At 58.1% G+C, this 19,727-nt stretch overlaps 9 protein-coding genes across 9 annotated transcripts; 6 read left to right on the top strand and 3 right to left on the bottom strand.

Moving 5' to 3' along the window:
• The first annotated feature begins 299 nt into the window (after positions 1-299).
• On the top strand, positions 300-1,898 carry BO86DRAFT_67811 (uncharacterized protein). The gene is made up of 2 exons (XM_025677560.1): positions 300-714; positions 911-1,898. The coding sequence occupies exons 1-2, from the start codon at positions 546-548 to the stop codon at positions 1,555-1,557; spliced, it is 816 nt and encodes a 271-aa protein (XP_025528658.1). The 5' UTR covers positions 300-545; the 3' UTR covers positions 1,558-1,898.
• A 1,837-nt stretch (positions 1,899-3,735) lies between these two features.
• Positions 3,736-4,524, top strand: BO86DRAFT_311051 (uncharacterized protein; the record flags this gene model as incomplete). The annotated part of the gene is made up of 1 exon (XM_025667894.1): positions 3,736-4,524. One exon carries the CDS (start codon positions 3,736-3,738, stop codon positions 4,522-4,524), a length of 789 nt encoding a protein of 262 aa, XP_025528657.1.
• Positions 4,525-5,765: 1,241 nt separating this feature from the next.
• Positions 5,766-6,964, top strand: BO86DRAFT_311118 (uncharacterized protein; the record flags this gene model as incomplete). The annotated part of the gene is made up of 3 exons (XM_025667899.1): positions 5,766-6,024; positions 6,085-6,333; positions 6,387-6,964. 3 exons carry the CDS (start codon positions 5,766-5,768, stop codon positions 6,962-6,964), a joined length of 1,086 nt encoding a protein of 361 aa, XP_025528656.1.
• An 896-nt stretch (positions 6,965-7,860) lies between these two features.
• Positions 7,861-9,592, top strand: med8 (RNA polymerase II mediator complex subunit MED8). Its single transcript, XM_025677561.1, has 2 exons — positions 7,861-8,134; positions 8,346-9,592. Exons 1-2 carry the CDS (start codon positions 8,010-8,012, stop codon positions 9,094-9,096), a joined length of 876 nt encoding a protein of 291 aa, XP_025528655.1. The 5' UTR covers positions 7,861-8,009; the 3' UTR covers positions 9,097-9,592.
• On the bottom strand, positions 9,174-10,501 carry BO86DRAFT_388592 (putative monosaccharide-P-dolichol utilization protein). The gene is made up of 2 exons (XM_025671894.1): positions 9,600-10,501; positions 9,174-9,535 (listed from the first exon to the last, which is right to left on the bottom strand). Exons 1-2 carry the CDS (start codon positions 10,224-10,226, stop codon positions 9,230-9,232), a joined length of 933 nt encoding a protein of 310 aa, XP_025528654.1. The 5' UTR covers positions 10,227-10,501; the 3' UTR covers positions 9,174-9,229.
• Positions 10,502-10,505: 4 nt separating this feature from the next.
• cox10 (protoheme IX farnesyltransferase) lies at positions 10,506-12,598 on the top strand. Its single transcript, XM_025671893.1, has one exon. It carries the CDS (start codon positions 10,562-10,564, stop codon positions 12,167-12,169), a length of 1,608 nt encoding a protein of 535 aa, XP_025528653.1. The 5' UTR covers positions 10,506-10,561; the 3' UTR covers positions 12,170-12,598.
• BO86DRAFT_337199 (aspartate--tRNA ligase MSD1) lies at positions 12,573-14,998 on the bottom strand. The gene is made up of 3 exons (XM_025668943.1): positions 14,728-14,998; positions 13,918-14,624; positions 12,573-13,851 (listed from the first exon to the last, which is right to left on the bottom strand). Exons 1-3 carry the CDS (start codon positions 14,939-14,941, stop codon positions 12,706-12,708), a joined length of 2,067 nt encoding a protein of 688 aa, XP_025528652.1. The 5' UTR covers positions 14,942-14,998; the 3' UTR covers positions 12,573-12,705.
• Positions 14,999-15,632: 634 nt separating this feature from the next.
• On the bottom strand, positions 15,633-17,892 carry BO86DRAFT_388590 (CocE/NonD family hydrolase). The gene has a single exon (XM_025671892.1). It carries the CDS (start codon positions 17,440-17,442, stop codon positions 15,670-15,672), a length of 1,773 nt encoding a protein of 590 aa, XP_025528651.1. The 5' UTR covers positions 17,443-17,892; the 3' UTR covers positions 15,633-15,669.
• Positions 17,893-18,099: 207 nt separating this feature from the next.
• On the top strand, positions 18,100-19,218 carry BO86DRAFT_310887 (phytanoyl-CoA dioxygenase family protein; the record flags this gene model as incomplete). The annotated part of the gene is made up of 2 exons (XM_025667889.1): positions 18,100-18,425; positions 18,510-19,218. The coding sequence occupies 2 exons, from the start codon at positions 18,100-18,102 to the stop codon at positions 19,216-19,218; spliced, it is 1,035 nt and encodes a 344-aa protein (XP_025528650.1).
• Between the last annotated feature and the right edge of the window lie 509 nt (positions 19,219-19,727).

Here is a 19,727-nt window from a genome sequence, read left to right as displayed (position 1 = left end):
CTCTCCCCCAGGTGGGTATACTATTTTTAAAAAAAATCCCCGACGGCAATTGAGACCCACGCTACCCTATGCTTGTTTTCTTCAGCCCTGGGATCAAGGGAAAAGTAACCGCGGGAGGAGTTGTGTGACATCTTGTAAGGGCCAAGGGATTCATGCAGCAACTACCACCACCACCAGGTCCGTTGAGATTAAAATAGCTTTTCTGAAGGGAACCAGGCGGGGAGAGAGAGGAACGGTACCCGGGGTTGATGAGGTGTGTGCTTGGACTTTATCTGGGTTTCTTTCTTACTTTAAGATAGGTGGGCCGGTTTCGTCGGCCCCGTGTTGCGGTTTCTCTTTCTTTGCTCTTTGCTGCTTTCTGCTCTTCCCTTCTGCCTTTTCTTCTTGCTTTTTGCTGGTTTAGATTGCTTTGTATGCGTGCGTGTGTGTGCGTGTGTGGGGCGTGTGTGTGTACATGTTGTCACTGTGCCCTAGGTTCCTCAGAGTGAATTGCAGAGCACGGGACACGGTGTACTGGAGTTTTATTCCATTGCTCAATTGGTTGTATGTCTGGTCGTCGGTCAGTCAGTCATTTGGACTTGGATAGACAGACATCAGAGAGCACATACAAGATGAAGCCACGGATTCTCGGAGTCCGGTCGACCGGACTCCCATCGTCGAGTATGGATGGGATGATCATTGGAGTGGTTCTTGGGAGTGTCGTGCTGGTGGCTGGTGAGCCTTGACTTTTCACTTCGTCATTCTTCCTTCTGGGCTGTGTTGTCTTGTGTCTTGTTCTTGTGCTGCTGCTGCTGCTGCTGCTGCTGCTGTTGTTGTTGTTGTCGCCTTCAACACACTACCGACATGGAAAGGGAAGGGACTGGATCCGAGAAGACAAACTCGGCCAAACTGACCATCGGCCCAACCACAGTGACCGGAATCCTTGCCTTCCTCTGCCACAAGAAACGCTCCATGCAACGTCGCGAGGACCGACAGTTCCTCATCGACCATCACATCTCCTTCGCCTTGGGCTACTATCCCACTCTGCGCGATCTCGACCCCAACCAGAAGGAGCAGCAGCTCGAAGAAGGAAGAGGAGCAGGAGCAGGAGGAGGAACAACAACAATATCAGCCTTCCCTCCCCCAATCCAGCCCATGTCGCGCCTCTCAGCTCATTACCATAGCCCGGTAGATGACTTCCTTCGCGACCCACCCCCAGCCTATCAACCTCAACCCTTACCCACCTACGACCCTTCTCGATATCAGAGGGTCGATGCCCCTCCTCCCCATCCTCCAGTTGTTGGACTCGCTATCCCCTATCACCATTATCCTACACTGGGTCTTCAAGAGGAAAGATCCCTATCGTCGATCTTGAGTCCACCAGCTCCTATCATGGCTCAGTGGGACTCGTTCATTACTCCTAGATTCTCCTTTCAGCCTTCACCCACGATAGGTCCCTTGCGGGACTTGAATGACGATGTCTCTCTTTCTTCGTCTAATACCTCAGATGGCACAGCACAGCAGATGCCGCGACGGCCTAGACCTGTGCTGTCGAGACTGGTGACGGACCTTCGATGATCGCGAGGGGAGAAAAGTCCTTTCTTTGTTTTTCTCAAGCCTTTCTGTCGCTCGCTTATAGATTGATGCCTCTCTTGTCTTTTTGCTTCCCATTTCTTGGGGAAGCGTTCATTTCTGTTAGGATCGGGTCGACTTGTGTTTGACTGAACGCATGGAGGAGAAAGCTGGATTGATGCATTATGATGATGACGATGCTTATGCTTTGTGATGTTGATGCTCATGATTTCGATGATTACGAGAAGGAAGAGAGGATGAGAGGATGACCCAGCCCATCGACTACGGAGTTGAGGGAAGAGATGGTATGAGCTCGTGGTTGGAGCTACTCCGCCAAAAGTCCTACAGGCTCGGCATCTACCAATGTTATTGGCGATCTACCTCGAAGGGTCCGATGGCAGATGCTGTTACATGAGCTAAACCGGAGCAGGTCTTCCATGAGCGCTTGTCACTCAACTCCAGGTTGGTACTTTTTCAAGCTCCTCTTGCCCCTCTCCCCTCACGCCTCGCTGTTCCTTCCCGTCCTCGTTGTGAGAAATCTTTCGACTCTACTGACGCACGACAGCTCATCTGGGGTCGCCTTAGTACTTCGTCCATCGCGGAGGGAGGTGGATTGATCCCTCGAATGGTTACGTCCGGCGGCTAGAACATCGGGAACAAACAGTTTATGGTCTACTCCATCATGTGTGGAGATTGGGGGTTGGTTGTGCTGAACCGGCAACAAGTGCGACACGCCATAACGTTTGCGAACCGAGAGACGACGACTTTTGCAGGACCCAGTCTGCGTGCATTAACCCAAAGGAGAAAAAGCTACGATCAATGGCCGGGCCATATGGTCTGGTATCTCGAGAATTCCCGCTCTTGCTAGGGTCACCAGGGAGGGGGTCATGGTCGCCGCCCTGCAGCTAGAGAACGAAGGAGGATTTCTCGGAGCCGACAAGCTGCGGAGTGACGACGAGATGTGACAATGACTCCTCGTCTGCTGGAGGGGATCCATCCAGGCGCGTAGATAAGCTCTGCGGGTGGTTCGGGTCCAGCCGCGACGATCAAACCGGTGGTTGTCCTGTGCGGCTTCCCCTCTTTTCTCGTCGCCAGACCCTGGCATCCCAGACGAACAGCCTAATGGTTTGCTGACGCCAGCCGAACCACTGACTTCGCCCTAGTTACTCGCTGACCAGTGGATTGCGCAAATCTCGCATCCTTGCTTCAGCTATTACGAGGCCTCCAGCTATCACCGCCGGCGGTTAATATCGCCTCATCCGTCTTTCACCATGGCATGTCTCAAATCGATACTACCAACCTGCTAGCCTCGACAAGGATATTTCCCAGTCTTCCAGTGCTGATTGATGCCGAGGTCACTAGATGCGCCATGCCAAGACGACGACCAATTATTAGGCGGATTGCTGTCTGCCATCCCAGTAGCTGCACGCAGCTAGCAGGTTGCAAAAGCAAGTTGACTGCGCCGCGTCCACATCCTCGCGAGTGACCTCCTCACCCCTGCCCAGCAGTTACGCGGACCGGACCCCCTTCCTGCCCCAAACGCTTGTCAATGGCCGGCGCGCGGCCAACCTCCGTGCCGCTTTCATAAAAGTGATTTGTGTTCGGATAAAAGTGACCCTCTCTCGACCATATTCCCCCACTCCACCCGGACAAAATGACTGCGATGAGGGTGTGCGAACCAAACTGCCGGGTCGTGTGTGAATGCCTTACACTTCCGTGCGACCGTCACTGACTCGCCTGGCCCAGGATGACAACCTGCCGCTGCTGAAGGACTTGTCTGAAGGAAACCCAATTGTTGGTCCCTCAGACTGGGACCCATCTATCAACCTTTTGAGCGATATGCATGAGCCCTTCGGCCGGCGTGATTCTTCTGTCATCGAGTAAAGTGTACCGGCTCGATAGAGACGGGTCTCGAAGCCTGCGGCGCCGTATGGTGGTCATCGTCCCTTCGACTACCTTCCTCTTTGAGACAGCTTCAGGGACTACGCTGTAGTGGAGGGAATCTTGGGTAAGAAAAGGGGACCGGATACACATTGGGGGGACCCCATCCTTGAAAGGTACCGTGGATGTCTCGGCTCTTCCTTCCTTGGCCCTTAACCTTTCGATCCTCCGTGGCTCGGCCGTCGATGCTAATCCCATCTCAGCCTCTTCAGGCTTCATTCCATGAAAAATCCTCTTGCGATTATGACGAACCTCATGCAAAAACTACGAAGGAAGCGAAAGCTATCATCCGAATTGCACTCACGATGGGGCGACATATCCATCACCTATCCCAACGGCGGCTCTTGGAACCAGTGGGATCAAGCGAGTACGGGCGCCTGCACATCTGATGGAGACCGCGAACGGCGACAGAACTCACTCGAGCCTGGTAGATGCGCCAGTTCGCCTCGCATAGGAGCTTCGGGACCACCAGCCAGCAGAGATGAGCGAGCACAATCCGTTGATTCAGCCATGAGCATTCCTACGGGACACTACGATGCGCGAGTGGGTAATCGCTCCCGGAAGAAGCAACATTCGTATGAATCAAACGTTGCCCATCCGCCGAGTGCATGGTATCATTCGTGCTCCGACGATGGCTCGATGGAGGAGACAGAAGGGGCGACCGTTCCATCGCCGCACAATGTATCGAACGGGCGACACCAGCTCTCCTCCGGTCGGCCCAATGTGTACGATGATTCTGAGCTCTACTCGCGAGCGTCCAAGTCGCCCCCATTGTCTGTCACGTCGCGTATGCGCGGATGTAGTGTCCAGGGGTATTTGGCAGAGTCTCCAGTGTCGATGCCAGGGACGGTCGGGTCGAGACATAACAGCTATACCTCCTCAGTTCCCTCGAATCCGTCCGAGGACCAGCGAATTCCGGGCATTATCCCCCCATCCTCTACGCTGGCAGAGCGGAGGGCCAGCCGACGATCTAAGCAGGAGCTTCCACAAGCACAGGAGATGGTTCCATCTTACGATGAACTGTATGGGTAAAAGGTCTATTGAGAGATCTTGGCGGATACATTGGGTGGCTGTTTTGGCTTACGCATTTTGGGCTGTTTTGGTCGAGCGGCATTTTGTGATTGTGAATTTTTTGGAAGCCCCAGCCCAGGACAGATGGCGAGGGGCCGAACCGAATGGACCAGGCTTGATTCCTCGCGAGCTGAGAGGCAATGGGATGTAGCTCGCGGGGGATGGAAGTCCGATGATTAAAGCTGCATTGTGGCGTTTTGTGTAATTAGTTTTGTTTGCGGTTGTCTGCTTGGGAGGCGTTTTGATATTCCTGTTACCATTGTTCGGGGGTGGTCGTCCTGCGCAAGGATGGCGTCGCCTCCTCCGTCAAGGTTGCATTTCCGGCGGAGAACAATAATAATCGATCTGATCAAGGCTCCCCGATCACACCATCTTCGCTGAATGGCCCAGAGGATCAACAAACAAACAGGCAAACCATGGTTGGAGCCGAAGAGGACTGATGAAGTGCAGTTGCGGCGAGTTGAACTCGTCCAATGCGAGGCTGCGTGCAAGCGCCCAACCCCGCAAGCCGACTCGGGAGTGCTTTTGTTCTCCTCCTCCTGCATGAGGAGTGCTAGCAAATCACATCGAGTCATGCTCTTTCCCGGGACTGCAAGCTTCTGCACCACATGTCACAGTCACAATCGTCCTGTCACGGTGATCAACAAGCCCTTCGCCTGCTTGGGTGAGGGGCTCCTTAGCGCCCAGATTGACCAGGGGAGGAGTTTTCTTTGCCCGCCCTGGTCCAACCCTGGTTAATGCTAGTTCGACCTGTGTCTCCCAATGCTTGGTGATCCGGCACGGGAGTGCGGTTCTCCTTCTCGCCAGTGCGGTGGTATGCATTTCTATCAGTCCCCAACATGGCTCCGATCCCATGCCGTCCAACCGAAGAGCTTGTCATGCATTATTTCGTGGAATCCGCATCGCCATTTCTACCCTCTGTCTCCCTCCCCTCCATCCGTGCCCCCGGTGCACGTTCTCCCTCATCTTTGCCCCTGGGATCTCTTGGGTCTTCCACTTCCTGTCGCTATCTCTTCCCCCTGCCGTGCGGTGAGTTCGATGCCGGCGCGGTCGACCTCCTGCACTCAGCACCTCCATTCGTTTGGTTGTAGGTAGCCTGGTAATTAGTCTTACTGGGAGCTTGAGGAACGATCAATCATTCCACCCCTAAGAACATCGGCATGATATTCGAACCGCGGGGCCCGAGCTCCCGATCTACGATCATGTCGGTAGCAGCACCGTTACTGCTGCTACTGACCTCCCTGGCTTCGTCGGCCGGGGCATTGCATGCGACCTACGGATCACCGTGCTATGACGTCTGTACCAACCCAACTAATACCACTTCCTCTGAGATGGTCTGTCTGGACGAGTCGTACAACACCACGGAGACAGGCCGGAAGTTCCAGGAATGCGTCTCTTGCGAGCTACAGAGCAATTACACCGATGCTGAAACCCAGATCAGTGACTTCAACTGGGGCCTCTGTAAGTTTCTATTGGGGTTGTTTTGCAGCTGGCCAGGCGCTGATAGAGTTTCGTACCCAGATAATCTCCGGTTCGCATTCGACACCTGTGTCTACGGGTACCCGAAGGATGTGAACACGGTCTCGACGCCTTGCCTGGTTGCGTGCCTTGGTCTGAGCCCGGCGTTCGAGTTTGAGCTGCTGAACCCGAATCAGAACAACCTGCGGGCCTATTGCGCCACGGGAGCATTCGCCGACAACCACATTGACACCTGTAGTAACTGCTACAACCTGACAAGTACGCAGGGGTATCTGGCAAACTGTGCGTATGGTCTTTCTGTCAAAATGAAAACCAAAGCCGCTAACAGAAATTGAAATGATCAGTCCTCGAGGCGATGCGTTATGAGTGTCATTTCCCCGTGCCCACTGATACAGCATTCCCCATCAGTCCATCGGATATCTTTTCGGAGGTGCAGCTTCCCTTCTACAACAGGGATCTGCTGAACAGCACGGCACACGACCCCATCAATTACCGGCTGGCGACGCTGGTCGGGCTTCCGGTGATGGGGTTTGTGATTCTGGTCTGTCTGTGCACGATGAGTTTGTTTTTCTGCCTCGGCTGGCGACGGAGATATGTCCGCCGCGAGCGAGCGTCGGAGCAGCAGCGATGGAAAACCCTGGCTGCGGAGCACCCATGGCGTGGTCCGTCGTACTCACCACAGGAAATGTATCCGCCGGGGGCGTATCAACAGCAGCAGCAGCCGCAGCCGCAGCAACTGCAAGAAGGCTCGGGCTTCCAGTTTGTGGATAACGATGGCCGCAGTCAGATGGTGGGACACTCGAAGCAGCATGTGAAAGAGACGACGGTGGCGATGGAGAGTGACATTTCTCCGGTGTCTCCGGAAGGGAAGGGCAAGAGGCCTGAAGACTTCTTCCCTGTCAAGTTTGACTCCAAATTATGAGTCTGTTTAGGCGCCGGGCTGGCTGTAGGTGTTGCAGCCAGAGGTCCTCACTGGCAGGCGTTGACCTCGACGTGAAAAGGTGGTCTTCATGGTTGACTGGCCTACATACAAGGCCAATAATGTGTTGTCTTTATTGCTTGTTAGCACATTGTGTCTTCTTTTATGATGTTTATGACGAGGGATTGGATGGGATCATCGTGCGGAGCAGCATATCTTGTATACCCCGCTCTCCTTTCGAGTGTTGCACATAGTTTTGTTGTTGTTGATAATGCATTGCAAGTAATAGGATGGATGGAGATTCATCAAAGTGAAATAAATGTTTTCTTCTAAAGAGTGCTGAAGAATAATAAGCGCAAGTCCCACAGTGGGGTTAGAGAAACGCTTGCAAAAGGCCCTGAATAGTGGTATCCCTGCTGCTGGTGTACAACTGACAGCTGCAGAACAGAGCAGGAGACGGGCTTATAAGCCTCCCTCTGCCCTTATTTCCCCAGTGCGTTAAGCGCGGGGGCGGGCAAGGGAGGAGGAAGGATGAGAGAGAGCGTGTGTGAATCGGCCTGCAGAATCCCTGCCAGGAGGCCTATAAATAAACACGGGATCTGGGTGCAGGATCATAACTGGTTGGTCGATGCAGCAGTGCGTTTCATGGCGAAAGCCACGGGGGAGATTATGATGATAAGAAAGGATACTGTGGGTGCTTAGTGGTGAGAGTGAGAAGAAGAAGTAGGCGCCAGGATTCTAAAGGATGAGGTTTGTTTGTTTCTTTGTTGTTCACATTAGGATACTGACCACTGGCAGTATGGAACATCAGGAAATATGGAGCTGGAAAGCGAGCGATAAGCGGATCGTGGGGAGGGAGATCGACACCTCAGGCAGGAGCATGACCAGTGAGCTGGACTGCCATACCGCCTTCCATCGCGCCCGCATCGTGATATAGCAGGACAGTCCCTCCCCACCACTGGCACCACCTCTTCGTCCTCTCTTGCTGGGCTGGACAGACTCATTTTCTCGAATATAACCGGCCAAAGCATTTCCGCACGAAACGAACATGTCCTCCCTCACCCCCGATCAGATCAAAACCCTCGAGCAATCGCGTCAACGCCTCGTGCAACTGACGCATTCCCTGGGCTCGTTGATCACCAGTCTGAACCAGAGTGATCCCCTGCCGTCATGGTACGCCTACCTTTCCACTCTGCAATCCTCCCTCATTCTTCGCAACATAGACATATGCATAAAATCAACCCTCATTGACCCTTGCCTCCCTCCGCTCATACCTTCCCTAAACCAACAATCCCCACCCATCCCACCCGCATGTCGCTATACCAACATACATTCACCCAATCCATACTGACTACTCCCCGGGAGGGGGGGGGGGGGGAAACAGGACCTCCCTGCAATCCCAAGCCACCATCATCAGCAACAACCTCCTCACCATCTCCGACCACCTCTCGGACAACCGCGCCCTCCTCGCCACCCTCGTCGCCTACCCGGCCCCCTCCTACCCCGCGCGCAACCCCGCCAACACCGTCGCCCTCGAGCAGCTGCTGCGCACCAAACTCGACCCCCGCGTCGAGGACTGGGTGGCGCGCGGCCGGAAGGCCGGTGGGTCGCTGGCGTCGGCCGCGCCGCCGTTCGGGCCGGGGACTCCGGGGCATGGCTCCGGCGGCGGTGCCGCAGTGGGCGCGGCGGCTGGGGGTGACAACGGCCAAGGGCAGGGGCTGGATGATCTGGCCGCGCTGGCCGAGCTGTGGGATTGGGCGCCGGTGGAGGCCAACCTGGAGGCGCGGCGGAGGAACTGGGGTGGGAATTTTACGTTGGAGGAGCGCGAGCGCGGGGTCGGGAATGTCGTGACTGGGTTGCGGCGGGTGTTGGAGGATGATGATGATGATAGTGAAAGTGGGGAGGAGGAGGAGGAGGAGGAGGAGGAGAGTGGCGACGAGGAAGGGGAGGGGGAGCCCGATGAGATGGAGGTTGTGGGCGTGAGGCGCAAGTCTGGGGTCGCGCAGGGCTTGGAGTTTGATATTGCGCCGGCTGCCCCCGGGCATGCTGCACAGCAGACGGTGGTGGCGCCGGTGGTGCCGTTGGATGAGATTTTGCGGTTTATGACCGTGGGGATTATGCCGAGTCAGAGGTGATTTTACTCGTTACACGGATTACAGGGAGCGGTTTACCCGTTACAAGGATTACAAGGAGCGGGGAAGATTTGGAAAAAAGCGGATTAAGTATTGTCTGGGGTGAAGAAGCTCAAAAAAAGGAGGCGGAGGCCGCTTAACCACGTCTCCGGGTGGTGGGAGTCTTGCCCGATGACTTGGGCGAGGAAATGCCCGAGCTGGTGGCGGTTGGCCTCGGGGTCGAGACGCCCGCGGCGCTGGCGCTGGCAATAGGCTTGCCCGCGGTCTTCTTCTTGTTCTTGACCTGGGACTTGGCCGGGCTGTTCCAGTAGTACAGCATCTGAGCCGCGAGGATCAGGTTCAGCGAGAATCCAGCAATGAATCCGTACAGGATCAGCTTGTCGTCCACCTCTTGCAGCGTCGTGAAAATGCGCGACAGAGAACCGGCGAGATAGTTGAAGACCTGGGACCAAGACAATTAGCTACAGTGCCCATGACAAGACTGCACATAAAAGAAGAAAACATACCGCAAATGCACTCAGCTGGCCAGTGCCACCCTCGCTCCAAATCGTAAAAATCTGCGGCGCCTTGCTGGCCACCCCCAGCGCGCCCGCACCAGCCTGCAGCAGGGACATCGTCTTCGCATCCACGAGGGTCTGGTCGAAAAGCAAGGTATACACACTGGCGGCGACGACCGCCACGAACGCCGCCGCGGCCGCGGACCGGCCCGCAAACACCAGCACCAAGACCCCGACCACCACGTCCTGCACGGCGATCAAGGCCGACTCGCCGAAGGTGCTGAAGGGGAAGTTGTTGCGCACGCTGTACGACAGCGTGATGAGCAGGCTGGCCGTCTCCAGCGCATACGAGACGAACGAGACGCCGGCGGACGAGCGCGAGTTGATCAGCTTCAGGATCTGGGGCACCTTGACGATGGCGCTGGCGCCGACGATGGCGATGCCCAGCGCCTTGGAGATGGCCAGCGACGTGCAGGCAGGGTCCTGGCTGATGTCGAGGTCGACCACCAGGGCGTTGTGGCAGGACTGGCCGATCAGCGAGATGATCGCATCGTGCACGGGTTCGGGTACGGCCGAGACGATCGGGCGCAGCACGGGCTGGAGGGGATCCAGGACGGATTTCTGGAGGACGTCCATGGTGTGTGGAATGTTTTGTTTGGATGAAGAGGAGGGAGGCTGACGATGTGTACGAGAGGGTGGGTACCTTTTCCTCAGGAGGCTGAAGTGTGAGATGAGAAAGAAAGAAAATCCGCAGCGGAAAATCAACAACAGAAAACGGAGGATGATGACAATCAAGTCGATTCTCACCGATCGCCGCACTGCATTCTTGGTCCCTGTCGCCGCCCGCACCCGCCATCTTTCCCTCTTTGGCTTCAATCCTTCCGATGGATTCCCCTCTGCTGTGCGCTGCATTTGGACAGACAGACCGACCTCCTCACGGCCGTCTGCTGCCTCCCCTCCCCCTCTTCGCCATGAGTCTCCTCCGCTGCTCCTTGCGAGCAGTAGGACCGACTCGTGATGCCGGTCGCATCTCATCCCAATGCTTTCTGAGACGGTCACCTCCATCGCGTCTCTCCGCCGCTGGTCTCCGCGGCTTCATCTCGTCTTCCCGCTCTCACTCCGGCAGTGCCGCCTCGCAATCCGCTCCTGCACCTCTCCACCGCTCCTTTTTCTCCTCCAATCGCGCCGAAGATGCTGCTGCAAACAAGAGCAGCTTGTTGTCCTCGCTGTCGACCAACAATGGCAACCCTCCACCCGACTCCCCCGCCCGCAAATCAACATCAGACCACCATCCGACCTCTTCCTCCCCCGTCTCACCTACCTCCGAATCCACGCAGACAGAGCTTCCACACCGCCGAAGGAAACGACTAAAGGATGAAGCTGCAGCCAGCGACACCGAAGCCGAACATGTCATTCCCCCCGACGCCTCCGCACAGCTGTCGGCCTTCTCCTCCGCCCTCCCCACCACGTCCCCGCGCCGCAAAATGGCGGCCTTTCTCGCGCTCTGCAAACCCCGGTTATCTGTTCTGGTCGTGCTCAGTGCGAGTGCAGCCTACGGCATGTACCCGATCTCGACGCTCCTCGCCCTGGACCCATCGATGACCCCGCTCCCGACCCTCTCAACCTCCACCCTCACATTCCTCTACCTGACGGCGGGCACCTTCCTCTCCAGCTGCTGCGCCAACACCATCAACATGTTCCTCGAGCCCAAGTACGACGCCCTCATGTCGCGGACCCGCAACCGCCCGCTCGTCCGCGGTCTCGTCTCCCGCCGCGGGGCCGTGCTCTTCGCGATCGCAACCGCGATCTCCGGACTGGGCCTGCTCTACTTCGGCACGAACCCCACGGTCACCGCGCTCTCCGCGGGGAACATCGTCCTCTACGGCTTCATCTACACCCCGCTCAAGCGCATCCACGTGATCAACACCTGGGTGGGCGCCATCGTCGGCGGGATCCCGCCGCTGATGGGCTGGGTGGCCGCCGCGGGCCAGACGGCGACGACGGGCCACGACACGTGGCGCGACATGCTCTTCAGCGCGGACAGCGTGGGCGGCTGGCTGCTGGGCGGGATCCTGTTCGCGTGGCAGTTCCCGCACTTCAACGCGCTGTCGCACACCATCCGCGAGGAGTACAAGCGCGCCGGCTACAAGATGCTCTGCTGGAAGAACCCGGCCATGAACGCGCGCGTCGCGCTGCGCTACTCGGTGCTGATGTTCCCGATCTCCATCGGCCTGTGGTGGGTCGGCGTCGTCGGCCACGGGTTCTTGGTCAGCAGCTCCCTCGCCAACGCCTGGCTCGTCAAGGAGGCCTACCGCTTCTGGAAGTACCAGGGCGGCCAGGGCAGCGCCCGCGGCCTCTTCTGGGCCAGCATCTGGCAGCTCCCCGTCCTGCTGGTCGGCGGCCTGGTCACCAAGAAGGGCCTCTGGGACGGCGTGTGGCAGCAGGCGTTCGGACCGCCCGAGGACCTCGAGGATGACGAGGCCGACTATGTGTACGTGGACGAGGAGGAGGAAGCTGCTGCTGCTGCTGCTCCTGTTGTTGCTTCCACCACCCCGACGCAGGTCACCTCTCGGGCCTAGACTACATGTAAAACAAAACAAATACCAAAACCCGTGTAAAACAGAAACCAGATATAGAATGATCGGCATGGTTAGGGGGGGTAATATGTGAATCTTGAGTGCCTGTCTCTGTGTTGTTGGTCCCCCTCCTTCGTTTACGTGTTATATTTTAGATTCCCTGTTTTGTGGTTGGACTGTGGGACGGGCGTTTGTCTTCTTTTTGTGTTTGTATGGCCTTGTCTGTCTTGTCTTGTATAACAGCCGCCCTGTGGAGCTATGATAGTTTATGTGCTTGTGTTTTTTGGTCTGGTGATGGACTCGGTAGATGGAGGTGGATCTGTATGTCATTTGAGACTAAACCGGTATCTACAAGTAACGATGGGTATATCTGCGTGATGGATGAAGTGAAGATGCTTTTTTTTTTCTAACTGCTATACAAGATAAAGAAGGTTATCATACAGCCAACCAACCAGCCATACATGCTAGGCAGATGACCCGTCATCCCGCCTCGATCGATCGAATGCGTAGGGAGTACAATTACGGAACAGAGCACCGAGTCACTTCCGCTCCTCCTGCACCGCCAGATGATAGATCTTCGCCGCCTCGGCACTGATGGGACTGGGCGCCTTGACCATGGGATCCTCGCCGGCGCGGCCCATCTTGGGGAAGGCGATGACGTCGCGGACGGAGTCGCGGCCGAGCATGACGGCGACGAGGCGGTCGAAGCCCAGGGCGAAGCCGGCGTGCGGGGGGCAGCCGGCGCGCAGGGCGGCGAGCAGGTGGGCGAAGTCGGCGACGCGGGGGGCGGGCATGCGCAGCACGTCGCGGAAGACGAACTCCTGGACGGCGGCGTCGTGGATGCGGCGGCTGCCGCCGCCCAGCTCGACGCCGTTGACCACCAGGTCGTAGTGGTCGGCCGTGGCCTGCGTCGGGTCCGCGCCGAGCAGCCGGTCGACGTCCGCCGCCGTCTTGGGCGCGGTGAACGGGTGGTGCGTCGCCGCGAAGCCCGCCGCGCCGCCTTGGCCCGGTTCCTCGGCGGCGGCGTCGCCGGCTGCCGCCGGGGTGAACAGCGGGAAGTCCACCACCCACATGAACTCGAAGCCGGGAATCGCGGGCTTGAAGCCCGTCGCGACGGAGGCGGCGTGCAGCGCGCGGCGCAGCGTGCCCAGCGCGGTGGACCCGCCCGTCAGCGAGTTCGGCGGGCGCGCCTGGATGACGACCAGGTCGCCGTGCTCGATCCCGAGCGTGGTCTCCAGGTGCTCGGCGGCCTCGAAGCCGAACGGTTGCAGCCCGCTGAGCGGTTTGCGCGCGTCCACGACGAAGATGCCCGGCCCGCCGTCCGGATTCTCGTTGAAGGGCGCGCCTTCGGGCGAGTCGAGGAACCGGGTGATGAATTCCTGCGTCGCCGCCGGGTCGTTGTCGTTGCCTTCGAGCTTGAAGACCTCGACGACGGGGTCCGTGAGCGGCGTGATCTTCTGCACGAGGTCGACCGGGAGCAGGTAGTCGATGCGCGAGATCTCCATCCCGTACCGCGTGTCGGGCTTGTCGGAGCCGTACCGGCTCATCGCTTCTTGGTAGGGCATGCGGCGGAACGGGCCCGAGGGCGCGGGCTCCGGCATCAGCGTGGACCACAGCCGGCGGATCACGCCTTCGACCACCTGCATCACATCATTGCCTGTGGCGAAGGACATTTCAAGATCCAGCTGGCAGGGAGCGTGATTAGCCGTCGGGGAATAGAGCGAGGTGGGTGGGGGGGGGGGGGAGCGTACCTGGGTGAATTCCGGCTGCCGGTCGGCGCGGAGGTCCTCGTCGCGGAAACACCGGGCGAACTGGTAGTAGCGCGGGATGCCGCTGGCCATGAGGATCTGCTTGTACTGCTGCGGGCTCTGGGGCAGCGCATAGGCGAACCCACGCTTGCGGGAGGGCACCAGGAACTCGCGCGCGCCCTCCGGGGTGGACTTGAAGAGCAGGGGCGTCTCGATCTCGACGAAGGCCGGGCGCGACTGCTCCAGCGCCTGCCTGCAGACGGTGCGGGCCTCGGCCCGGAAGCGCAGCGCCTCGCGCAGCTCGCTGCTCGAGCGCAGCTGCAGATGGCGGTGCTTGGGCGGGTGGACGTGGTCGCCCGTCATGACGATGTCGCTCGGGAACTCATTCAGCGCCTGGATCTCGCCCAGGACGATCTCCCACGGGTCCCGCGCGGCCATCTCCGCATCCTTGGCTTGCTTGCGCTGGACCGTACCCTTGATGACCACCGGGCTGTGCGCGCGCACCGCTTTGAGCGCGGCCAGGGTACCGCTCTTCTTGGTCGAGACCAGTTGCACGCTGTGTTTCATGGTCGGGTCCGTCAACCGGACGAATGCGAGCTTGCTGGACAGCTCCCTGCGGTTGCCGACATAGCCGTGTAGGACGACCTCCTGGTCGGGTTGGGCTTGAGCGAGGAATGTCTCGAAGTCATGGGTTGGGGACGGGAATTCGACTGCAGCAGATGATGATGATGATGATGATGGTTAGCGACGGTGTATTGTGGCAGTGTCGCGAGACCGCGAGAACAGTAGAGCGGAGTGATCGGGATCACGTACTGGAGTTCTTGAAATTGGCAAGCAGCTCCGATGCATTCTTGGTAGTTGGGAGCTGCTCGCGAGGCGATTCTTCGCTTTGAGGAGATCTTAGCGGGGAGCTCTGCGCATAGAAGGTCCGGTTCAACGCCGGTCGTCGGCCGCGGATGTAGTTGGAGATCTCGACATAGCTGGCGCGGAGCTGAGGGGAGTATCGCGACGCCCTGGCCAAGAACATTGTGAGATTCAATCAGTCCTTGCAAGGCTTCACGCAAGTCCGACAGGCCAATTGAGGTCAAACACCAGTCAAAATGATGGGATGACGATCCGATCGCTGCGGATTCCAAGGCGGCATGAGACGGCAGATGGTGGGCTGAGGCGGTTTCCGCTTTCCCCATCCACACTAGCGTAGTGCGGCCCACTACAAAAACGGAATTCTCCGCCCCGTCTTTGATTTTTCTTCTTCATCCTTCCAAGTTTTCTTGAAGTGAGTGCTACCTTTGATCCGGAACCAGTTGAGAACTACAGTTGCTAACATGTTATTCCTCAGATGATGAAAGCCTAGCGTGTATCTTTCGATAATCTCTCCTCTCGGGCCCCAGCTGGCTCTCCTTTCGGGGTTTAAGGGCTGCTGGGAATCCCGGGATGGAGCGAGGCTGAGAAAGGCGTTCGGCACACCATACCTTGTTATTCACGGACGCGATGAAGGCATCTCTGATTCAAATTTCTACTTGGTGGTGTCCCCCTGACCCGTGGGTATGACCCTTGATCCTACGCTGGGCGTATGTGTATGAGAGGGCTCTCCTTCGGTTGTTCAGTTCTATGCACAGTTATAGTATATAATTCATAATCAATTTCTTTGCTTCTACTCCTGGTATCCTTCATTACTTTCGTAATTTGATCTTTGGCTGGTGTCTCGTTCTCTCTCATTCATTGTGATCTATCTCTAAAATAGTACTACATCTCTCAAACGAACGGCAGGATGATATGCGAAGATTGCTCGCCCCCAATGTGAAGGGTATGCGTCCCGTGCGACGCCAGCTCCTGGAACTCGTTATCTTCCTTGAACTCTCCGCGCAGGAGCGGGCTATTCCCATGGATCTCCACGCGCACGCTCTCCCCGGCTTCATACTCTACCCCCATCGCCCAGATCCCAATCTCCAACTTCACCACCTCGCCCGGGCTGATGTACTCGTCCCGGTCGTGAGGGTGGAAGGGAAAGTTCTCGTGCAGGGATCGCTTGTGATCAATGGCGCGTCTTGACGCCCGCAGGATGCCCAAAGAGCCCACGTGGAACATGAGATTGGTCTTCTCTCGTGGGGAGAGATTATCGACGTCGCCCGGACTCACCCCGTGCTCCGCGATGGACGACCAGGGAATATTCAAGTTCAGCAGCGCCTGGCCCTGCGCATCCAGCTTGCGGACCAGCACATAGACATCAAGATCATGGAAATCGGGACAGGACATGTATACCACCGCTTTGGGGATGCCTGCCAGCCGGGTGCGGCTCGGGAAGGTATAGGTGAAGCTCGCACAGTCCTGGTACGTCTCCGAGTTGTATGACAGCGAGGCCACTGCGCTGGGCGCCTCGGTTCGAAGGGCGCCGTCGGCGTGGAAGTACATCTTGCGATAATCGGTGCGGGGGATGGGATAGTCCTCCTCGACGATGTCGGACAATGGCTCTTGATTAAAGCGTAAGATGGTGGTTCGGACCCTCGGGGTTTGCTCCCACCCGTTGCGGGCGCCATTCAGGTAGTGGTCAAAGAAGGACGCCAGTTCATCGGCGGAGTCCTTGCAGTTCCACATGTCGTACCACTCCTGCCAGGGACACAGCCGCAGCCACTTGTCCGCGGATGGGATCTGAAGCCATCCGCGTAGCGAGCCCATCGTGTGCACGAAACTGGTGTAGGAGGCGGTGATGTAGGCGGGGATTTGGATCTTGCTGAAGTCGGGTCGTTTGTCCTTCCAGTACAACGTGTCCGCGGTCCGATTGCGCCGGTACATCTCGTGGAAGTCCTCGACGCCGCCGTGACCCTGGATGTTATGGTCGATGATCCAGTCAAACAGACCAGCGTCGAAGACTCCGCCCCGGACGAATTGCTCGCGGTAGAGGTCACTGCATGCCTCCCACGGAGCGATGGCCTTGAGGGATGGCGGCTGCAATGCCGCGATGAACCACTGAACGATGGCCAGGTGCGAGTTGCCGGCCAGCCCGACATTGCCGTTGCACCAGGACATTTGGGCGATGGCCTCAATCACATCGTAGCCATCCTCGGCTTCCTGCGTGCCCATGATCCCCACCGTGCCGTCTGAGTCGCCCGATCCACGAGCGTCCACATTGACGATGGCGAACCCGCGCGGCACGAACTCGGCCGGATCGGGCCCCTCAAACTTCTCCAGGCCGCTGAGTACACCCTTCGGGATCCCCAGCCCCCATGGCAGGAACTTCAGTAATGTGATGCCGTTGAACTTCTTGCCGAAGGGACTCCACGCCAGGATGGCCGGTACCGGCTTGTCCGAGTTGGCGGGGCGATAGATGTCGCAGTAGAGAGTGCTGCCGTCACGAACCTGGATTCCCACGTCGTGGGAGGCGTGAATGTCGCAGGGCAGCGGCCGTGAGCCATCTTGACTCCAGCCTTGGGGGAGGGTTTCCTCGCGGAAGCCAAAGGGCTGGTAGTTGTTTCTGCCCACGGTGGGCTTGTTGATCGGACGTGTTGCGACAGGGACGGGGGAAGGCATTGTGATCGGTCGCCTACCAGTACTGTTCGTTGCTCATGCACCAGGCGAGGGCGCTGTCCTTCTTTTGAGCACCTCCTGGTGCGCAGGTCCTGACCATGCTGGCCATCTTGTCATTCCCCACGCTAGATGGGCCCCACCAGTACTCGAGCTTCACATCGTTGCAGCTATTCTCCGGCTATCTGACAACCGGGTTGTGGACATCTGGAGTTGACCGAGGCTGTCGTTAGCGTGGGATGGTTGGTTCATGGTTCGCCACCTCGGCCGAGTTTGTTGTACTGGATGAGGATGTGATGTACTGCACTTTGACTTCTTAGTCTCCCCACAAATGCCTCGGCGGGCGAGTTCGGGTGAGATTGTCGTGGATCCTCCACCATCTCTGGATTTCTCCACTTCCACCAGATTCCCAGTCCTGCTGACCACCCCACACTCAACAGAGCCACTAGACCCCTTCAGTTCGAGCAACTATGTCGCAGTCCTTCGGAGGAGGGTCATTTCGCCCGTGTACTCTCTGACACCCGGAGGCGCCAAGTCGGATTCCGGTCCCAATGGCATGACCCCAGCGAGGCGATAGAAAAGGCCGATTAATACCCTCTCTCGCCGTCCCTCAGATTTCCAACACCCATAGCCCGATCTTGCTTGCGACACACATCTCACATCATGGCCCCCGCCCGCATCGATACGCCCGAGGCAACTCCAGTTGCGCCGACCAAGCTCCCGTCGAGCCAGGCGCAGACGACCCAGTATGGCGACTTCCGCGACGAGTTCTTCCGCAACGGCTACGCCGTCATCAAAGGCGCCCTGACGCCGGCGCGCGCGAAGGAATACCAGAGCCGGGCGCTGGACTGGCTGGAGTCGTTCGGCCTGGGCTTCGACCGCAACGACCAGTCCACCTGGAAGAAAGAGAACCTGCCCCAGAGTTGGAAGGGCGGGATGTACCTGCACTTCTCCGCCGCGCACGAGAAGTACGTCTGGGACGTTCGCTGGTCAGTAACCCCCGTCTTCCCTCTTCCCCTTCCTCCGCACCACCATGCCTCCTGCCCCCCCCAGAGCCTGACACTTGCAACCAGCGAACCCGGGGTCATCGCCCCGTTCGCCAAACTCTGGGAGACGGACGAGTTGGTCGTCTCCTTCGACACGGTGAACATCACGCTCCCGCAGTCGATCGTGGGCGAGTACGACTCCAAGCCGTGGCCGCACGTGGACCAAGCCCCCGAACGGTCGGGCATGCAGTGCGTGCAGGGGATCGTGAATTTGTGCGAGGCGGGCCCCGCGGACGGCGGGCTGGTCGTGATGAAGGGGTCCGCGCCGCTGTTCGACGACTTCTTCGCGGAGAACCCGGTGACGGGGCCGACGCCGTGGCGCACGGCCAAGCACAAGGACTTCCACCCCTTCTCCGAGGCGGACCTGGCGTGGTACCGCGCGCGCGGCTGCGAGCTGGTCAAGGTCTGCGCCGAGCCCGGCGACCTCATCATCTGGGACTCGCGGCAGGTGCACTGGGCGCGGTTCGGCGACTCGGAGGTCGTGCGCACCATCGTGTATGCGACCTACACGCCCGCGGCGTGGATGTCCGAGGACGACCGTCGCAAGAAGACCGAGCTGTTCGAGCACTACGAGACTACCACCCATTGGCCCCATACCAATCTGTATACCCACGGCAAGGCGACCGTCACGGTGGATGGGGAGGAGCGGGTGGATCCGTTGGAGAGGGATGAGCCCCTCACCAAGCCGGTGCGGACGGAGCAGTTGTTGAAGTTGGCGGGGGTGATTCCTTACTAGATTTTGGGTGCGTTTTGTTTTGTTTAGTTAAAGAATGATACTCAGATTCTGTTTGTGATTTGGATTTCCATTGCTCTAATGCGTAGATGCTCAATTCTAAGGAAGCCTGTAGTGTGATAGCGTTTCAGGGCAACGCCTCGGTAAACAGTCTACCATCGATGCCGGCGTATACCAAGCACGAAGACGGCGGTACGTAGCATCCAAACCGTTAGCACCAAGAGTGGATCACGTCAAGGTATGTAGCTGAGGTCAGGTCTGGCCAACACGTGGCCGCCCCCAGGTTCGCAAGTGCCGTGCACAGACTCTCATCCCAACCGATGCCCATCCATGGTAAGCGAGCGCAATTCAACCCGCCTCGGGCGAGCTCGGGTGAGATGATCCATCCACTCACTCTCTCTCACCCACTCACTTCTCTCTTCCCCCGATACTGACAATCCCCCAGTTCTCAATCACCGCCATTATGCTCTCGGCTCCACGTTCGATTGACTCGTCCCCACCCTCCCAGTGAC

Source organism: Aspergillus japonicus (genome assembly GCF_003184785.1).
Source record: "Aspergillus japonicus CBS 114.51 unplaced genomic scaffold BO86scaffold_18, whole genome shotgun sequence".
Lineage (NCBI taxonomy): Eukaryota > Fungi > Ascomycota > Eurotiomycetes > Eurotiales > Aspergillaceae > Aspergillus > Aspergillus japonicus.
This window is presented reverse-complemented; position numbering and strand designations above follow the sequence as displayed.

Excerpts from the sequence above, each read along its gene's own strand:
- BO86DRAFT_67811 (XM_025677560.1), top strand. The coding sequence starts at position 546 with ATGTCTGGTCGTCGGTCAGTCAGTCATTTGGACTTGGATAGACAGACA. Across the intron at positions 715-910 it reads GAGTGTCGTGCTGGTGGCTG|TGACCGGAATCCTTGCCTTC; the intron begins GTGAGCCTTGAC and ends GCCCAACCACAG.
- med8 (XM_025677561.1), top strand. The coding sequence starts at position 8,010 with ATGTCCTCCCTCACCCCCGATCAGATCAAAACCCTCGAGCAATCGCGT. Across the intron at positions 8,135-8,345 it reads AGTGATCCCCTGCCGTCATG|GACCTCCCTGCAATCCCAAG; the intron begins GTACGCCTACCT and ends GGGGGGAAACAG.
- BO86DRAFT_388592 (XM_025671894.1), bottom strand. The coding sequence starts at position 10,226 with ATGGACGTCCTCCAGAAATCCGTCCTGGATCCCCTCCAGCCCGTGCTG. Across the intron at positions 9,536-9,599 it reads GCCAGCTGAGTGCATTTGCG|GTCTTCAACTATCTCGCCGG; the intron begins GTATGTTTTCTT and ends TCTTGGTCCCAG.
- cox10 (XM_025671893.1), top strand. The coding sequence starts at position 10,562 with ATGAGTCTCCTCCGCTGCTCCTTGCGAGCAGTAGGACCGACTCGTGAT.
- BO86DRAFT_337199 (XM_025668943.1), bottom strand. The coding sequence starts at position 14,941 with ATGTTCTTGGCCAGGGCGTCGCGATACTCCCCTCAGCTCCGCGCCAGC. Across the intron at positions 14,625-14,727 it reads TGCCAATTTCAAGAACTCCA|TCGAATTCCCGTCCCCAACC; the intron begins GTACGTGATCCC and ends CATCTGCTGCAG. Across the intron at positions 13,852-13,917 it reads GGCAGCCGGAATTCACCCAG|CTGGATCTTGAAATGTCCTT; the intron begins GTACGCTCCCCC and ends GCTCCCTGCCAG.
- BO86DRAFT_388590 (XM_025671892.1), bottom strand. The coding sequence starts at position 17,442 with ATGCCTTCCCCCGTCCCTGTCGCAACACGTCCGATCAACAAGCCCACC.